Source organism: Arthrobotrys flagrans, assembly GCF_004000055.1.
Source record: "Arthrobotrys flagrans strain CBS H-5679 chromosome Unknown unitig_9, whole genome shotgun sequence".
Taxonomy (NCBI): Eukaryota; Fungi; Ascomycota; class Orbiliomycetes; order Orbiliales; family Orbiliaceae; genus Arthrobotrys; species Arthrobotrys flagrans.
In genome coordinates this window covers 254,265-258,482 of record NW_027137551.1, presented here as the reverse complement: position 1 = coordinate 258,482, position 4,218 = coordinate 254,265, and the positions used below count along the sequence as shown (strand labels likewise).

At 45.6% G+C, this 4,218-nt stretch overlaps 1 protein-coding gene across 1 annotated transcript; it reads right to left on the bottom strand.

The window, feature by feature from the left end:
• Positions 1-1,489: 1,489 nt before the first annotated feature.
• DFL_005459 (uncharacterized protein) lies at positions 1,490-2,533 on the bottom strand (the record flags this gene model as incomplete). The annotated part of the gene is made up of 2 exons (XM_067634722.1): positions 1,490-2,316; positions 2,386-2,533. 2 exons carry the CDS (start codon positions 2,531-2,533, stop codon positions 1,490-1,492), a joined length of 975 nt encoding a protein of 324 aa, XP_067489224.1.
• Between the last annotated feature and the right edge of the window lie 1,685 nt (positions 2,534-4,218).

The window sequence follows — 4,218 nt, the reverse complement described above, 5'->3', positions numbered from 1 at the left end:
GAGTTAAGCCTGATGATACGGAGTATCAGAAAGTAGACTAACATAGGGAATCCCACGCGCCCACGTAGAAAACTAAGCCTGCTCCACAAACGTTACTAAGATCAATAAGTTATTAGACGGCGTATTTTAGAAGCATCATTGAAGATGCTCTGTTTGCAAAATAATAATAATAATAACAATAAAGACTCCTTGGGCGACGGCCTAATTGATTTCCGCAAGAGTGGTCTAGTATCGGCCTTTGCTTATGTCAAGCCCTCAGAAAACCCGTATTATATAAGACCGGAGATTGCAACAAAGTCCACGGGTCAACGGCCGATATTTATTCCCCCAAGTCATGAATCGTGAAGGCCATGTTTCGCAAATTTGAGTATGGGTATCCTTCTTGCGGATCGGATGGGTCCGTTAGTCAGTTAGTCAGCGTAGATGAGTTCTCTAAATTGCGGTGATCGTGACTGTGGAAAAAGGGCCCCACTTTCTTGATGTTTTATAATTTTGCGATATGCGGTCTAGCAAATTGTTGATTGATACCCAGACGTCCAAGCGGCTGTGCCGAAAAGCTTCGAAAGGGAGCTAGAATATTCTCGTGCGCGACGATGTCATCAAGTTACGTGTATATCCGCAATATATATATACTGGACTTTTTAACTAAATTTGGAAAACTATTGTGGGTCTAAAAATGTGGCCGAATAGGATGGTTGGATCTGAAAGGTTGCTTCATGGGTATGTTGCATAAGACTTGAATGTTCTTGTCGGTGGTTCGGAATTTAGCTAGCTGCATGAAGCCTATGTCGTATGTATGTAGGTACTTTAGGCACGGTACATAACTTGGGACGGAGTCGGGTAGATTGAATGGACTACATACGGTTACTCATCAGAGTATCTCTTTGCTGCCGTCTTAGTAGGAATTCCTCAGTGTGGTACTTTGATGATTAGTCATGAAAAACTCCGAAAAAGGTAGTTTACAGCACAGTTTTGAAATTTGCTAGAGTTTTTTTTTGTTAAGTTCAAGTTGGCGCATTGTCTTGCGACCAATCTTTTATTCATCTCAATAGGTATCTAGATACAGGAGGTAGCGGCGTTTGATAGTACAGAGGGAGGAAGGAATAAAACAGGAAGACATAAAATGTAGTTAATAATGACAAATGGAAAACTTCCAGAAAGCCGAACCCAAAAAAAACCAAGCAAAAGTTGTAGAATGAAAAAGGTATCTTTGGAGAAGCGAAGGTAGAATGAAGGTATCACAAAATGACAGCGAATGTAAACGGTGACATACACCAATGGTTGAACGAGTGACCAGCCTTTGAAAAGGGGGATGAAATGAAGACGACATACTCATAACAAAGGAAAGCTTTTTATAACCATCAAGCCCATGATTCGCCAAATGAAAGCAGTTAAAAAAAAAAACAGATAAGCAAATAACTCCAGCGCAAGATGCAAAGCCCAGGTATTAAGAACAGTTTATTGGATTATTGCAATATGGTAAAGAAATTCACGGGGTGAGTCCCTGGTTCTGGGGAAGCTCGTCGTGGAGCTGCTGTTCCCTCCAGAAATCTGCCCATTGGAGGACGTCCTCGCCGAGAAGTTCATTTTTAATACCGTAGAGACCGTCTTCAAATTCGCGGTCCTCCTCGCCACCGCTGATATCTCCTTCGTGCTTTGCGGTAGTATAGTTGCTGCTGGCGCTGCGGGTCATGTCTGATGCGGGGCTGGCGGCCATCCTCATGTTCCAGTCTTGAACATGTTGTAAAGAAGCGTGCTCCTCTGGAAAATCCCAAGCGCTAGCTGGATTTTGCCAAGAGGGCTCACCGGACCATAAATGATCTTGTTCGGTGGCAAGGTCAAGAATGTCCGGGCTGACTCCGAGGCCATCAGAGAATGTTCCGGAGAGGTCATAGTTGTTAGCCATAGCCTGCTGTAAATATGGGTCGTATGCTAGCTGGGTGGTCTCCATCATGTCTTCAGCACCATATGGAAGAGGGAGGATTGTGGGTGGACACGATGGATATGTCTTCATTGGGTATCCCTGGGCCATTGCATCAGGAATGCTGTAGAATCCAGGAGTAGGAGGAGAAAGGATAGTATGACGACGCTCTTGTTTTCTGGCTTGCTGGTAGAGCGGTGGGCTGTGGAATGGAGTCTTTGGTTGCGGGAGATGTGATAGTGATCTCCTCTTAGTCTGATGGTCCTGTGGAGCGCTCTGACGTGGAAATACATAGGCGGTCTCGCCAGGAGATGCTCGGGACTGTGGAGGGGAATCGGTTTCTGGAGAAGAAGCCCTGTTTTCAAGCTCGAGAAGTCTTCTCTTTAACTTCTTGCCTGCATGTTTCCATTTCATGTTAGTTTTCCGTGAATTCCCTGTATCAGACGAGGTTTTCAAGCACATACGGTAGTTGCGCTGGGCAATTCTATTTTGTATCCTTCGGCGTTCAGCCAAATCTGTAATTTTGGTCCAATCCTCTTCTGGTCGCGCTTGGCTCAACGAGCTATTGCTTGGGCTCTTGCTGCGCTTCCTTGGAGCCATATCTGTGGACATTGTATGCAACATCGCCTGTGTCGCTGTTGGTTCTGTGTGAAGTTGGAAGAAGGATTGCATTTGAGGTCGTGTGAGTATGTGTTGCGTTGGAGTTGACGTTTCCAGCTCAGCCGAAAGCCCCGGATTGTTAACTTAACGTTATTACGCTATTACAATAACGATATTCTACTATTGCGCTGTTGCAAAAAAAAGGGATGTCTAAACTCGATTGAAAAGGAGAAGACTCAAGGCGGAGAAAGAGCCAATATGAAGAAATAAAGATGAGAAGGAGATATCGATACGCAATATATATGATCAAGTACGCGATGCGTATAGAAGTTGCAGGCAAGGTAGGCAAGGTATAAAGGATGCAGTGCGGAAAGATGTAAAGACAAGATGGATAGGAACTCGACGAAGGAGGAGCGCTCTTCGAAGATATATATGTTTTATGACGCAGGAAGACCTGTTCTTATGAATATTGCTTGATGCGGTTCGAGAAGTGTCGTTCCTAAAGACGGGAACGAGGCTCTTTTTTAACTTCAACTGCAGACTACTTAGCGTGTCAGTTTTGGAACAAGGGTGTAGTGCCTTGAACGAAGCTCTTTGCTATAGGCCTGTCCGTCCTCTTCAAGCCGGCCTGTATGTGAAGGGAAACCATGCTCTGTTCAACAGGCTGCCCCACGAGAACCGGCACCGCCGTGCGCTCGAGGAAAAAGTAATTTAGTTCACTGCCAAAAGGAGCTGCATGCATCTACATAGTACACACATTGGCTATTCAAGAAGCAAAAAAATATGTACCGGATTGAGTCTTTGCTTTTTGACTTGACGACTCCCAATTTTTGAAACCCCTACATGTCAAATGGTTCCAGGGCAGTTGAGGTACACGGTACAAGTACCGCCCAAATTTGCGATCCTGTCGACTCCGTTCGTTATCCAAATTGGCTCAGGGCAAAAAGGGCGGCGGGCTATTGCTTGGTCCTTCGCAGCCTCCCAAAATTGCAGGGTTAAAGGCTGCTCCGGTGCATAGACTCCCAAAGAGTGTTTGACTGTCACAGCGTTCTGATTGGTTGCCTTATCGGTTTCCTGCAATCACAGCTAAGGCTGTTTAACCGGGAGCCCCCCGGAAAACTATCTTAATATCATGGGCATGGGCGGCTCGGGCCCCGCTCCCTAACAAAGTTTTCCCGGGGGCATATTATTAGTATAGGCGGAGCACAAACATTTGGGTAGGGATTTTCTCCATAGCGTCCTTCCTTCACGTCGACACGATTGCATAGCACCGGGGCTTTATCAAAGCTACGCCAGGCAATTCGCAGAACTTCATCTACCACTTTATGTGCTGCGGATCGCCCTTCCACATATTTTACTGGCTCGGTTTGTATGGGAAGGCCAGGCGCATGTGTGTGAAGTTATTATATTAGTCCCAACCTCCTCAACCATATCCTACAAGCCGCAAGACCCCGCCTAATAGGTCTTGGGATTTGAGTATCTGAATCATAACTCGAGTACTCATGGGGAAAAGGCTGGGTGGACAGCTCGTATATCTAAATTTTACCGTCTTCTTGAGATACCCGATTTAGAAGAATCGAATCAAGTTTCCCAGAAAGGCAGAATCGAGCACTTAATGTCAAAAATTTTCCAAGAGGCGAGGACCGGGTTTCTGACAATTCCTCCTTCGCCCGATCCCATAGATAGCTCTACCAAGA